Source organism: Podarcis raffonei, chromosome 1 (assembly GCF_027172205.1).
Source record: "Podarcis raffonei isolate rPodRaf1 chromosome 1, rPodRaf1.pri, whole genome shotgun sequence".
Lineage (NCBI taxonomy): Eukaryota > Metazoa > Chordata > Lepidosauria > Squamata > Lacertidae > Podarcis > Podarcis raffonei.
Window position 1 is genome coordinate 82,767,273 of NC_070602.1, and position 1,140 is coordinate 82,768,412.

Genomic DNA, 1,140 nt, shown 5'->3' on the forward strand with positions numbered 1-1,140 from the left:
TAGTGAAAATAATCTTCAGAACTGGATTACATTACGGAAAATCACTTCAAAAAATTCATATTAGTCAAAACTGCATAGAAAAATGTTCTTATTAGAAGAAATTTGCACTAAACTGCTAGGAAATTTTCATGAAGATTAAAAATATATACAGTACTTGTTTCACAATTTCATTTTCTTCCTCCTAGGGAAACTTTGGGGTAAATAATGGAATACATGAATCAAAGCATTGTGACTGAGTTCATCCTTCTGGGCTTCATGGACCATCCAAAGTTGTGGACCATTCTCTTCCTGGCATTTATCTTGATCTACATTGTCACAGTCTCAGGAAATCTTGGCATCATCATCCTAGCTGCTCTTGATGCAAACCTTCATACCCCAATGTACTTTTTCCTCAGCAACTTATCCTTGGTTGACGTTGGCTATTCCACTACTATCGCTCCTAGGTTGCTGATGACCTTCCTACAAAAGAATAGCACTATTTCGTTCACAGAGTGTTCTGTGCAATTCTTCTTTTTCTGTCTGTTTGTCACAGTTGAAACTTGTCTTCTAGCTGTTATGGCTTATGATCGCTTTACTGCCATTTGCAACCCGTTACTTTATTTTGTTGCCATGTCTAAAAAGCTGTGTCTGGTGTTAGTAACAAGTGCATATATTTGTGGCTTTGTAAATTCAGCTGCTCAGACTTCATTCATATTTAGCCTGTCCTTCTGCAGCTCAAATGTTATCAATCATTTCTTTTGTGATGTTCCTCCCATCCTGAAACTTTCCTGTTCAAGCACAGCAGTGGCTAACACTGTGCATTTCATCTTTGCTACTTCAATAATCATGACCACTTTGTTGATTATCCTCATCTCCTATACCTACATCATTTTTGCCATCCTGCGGATTCGCTCTGCCCAGGGCAGACACAAAGCCTTTTCCACTTGTGCCTCTCACTTTATGGCCGTTACAATCTTCTATGGGACTATCATCTTTATGTATCTGAGGCCCAATTCTGGGGTGTCAAACGATGAAGATAAAATTGTTTCAGTGTTCTATACTCTTGTGATCCCAATGCTAAATCCAATGATTTACAGTTTGAGAAATAAAGATGTGAAGGATGCTTTCATAAGGACGAGAGGGAAGATTTCATTAAATTAA

The 1,140-nt window shown here is 38.0% G+C and overlaps 1 protein-coding gene across 1 annotated transcript; it reads left to right on the forward strand.

Moving 5' to 3' along the window:
* Window positions 1-204: 204 nt before the first annotated feature.
* On the forward strand, window positions 205-1,140 carry LOC128418934 (olfactory receptor 1019-like). Its single transcript, XM_053399140.1, has one exon. The coding sequence runs from the start codon at window positions 205-207 to the stop codon at window positions 1,138-1,140; it is 936 nt and encodes a 311-aa protein (XP_053255115.1).

Excerpts from the sequence above, each read along its gene's own strand:
- LOC128418934 (XM_053399140.1), top strand. The coding sequence starts at position 205 with ATGGAATACATGAATCAAAGCATTGTGACTGAGTTCATCCTTCTGGGC.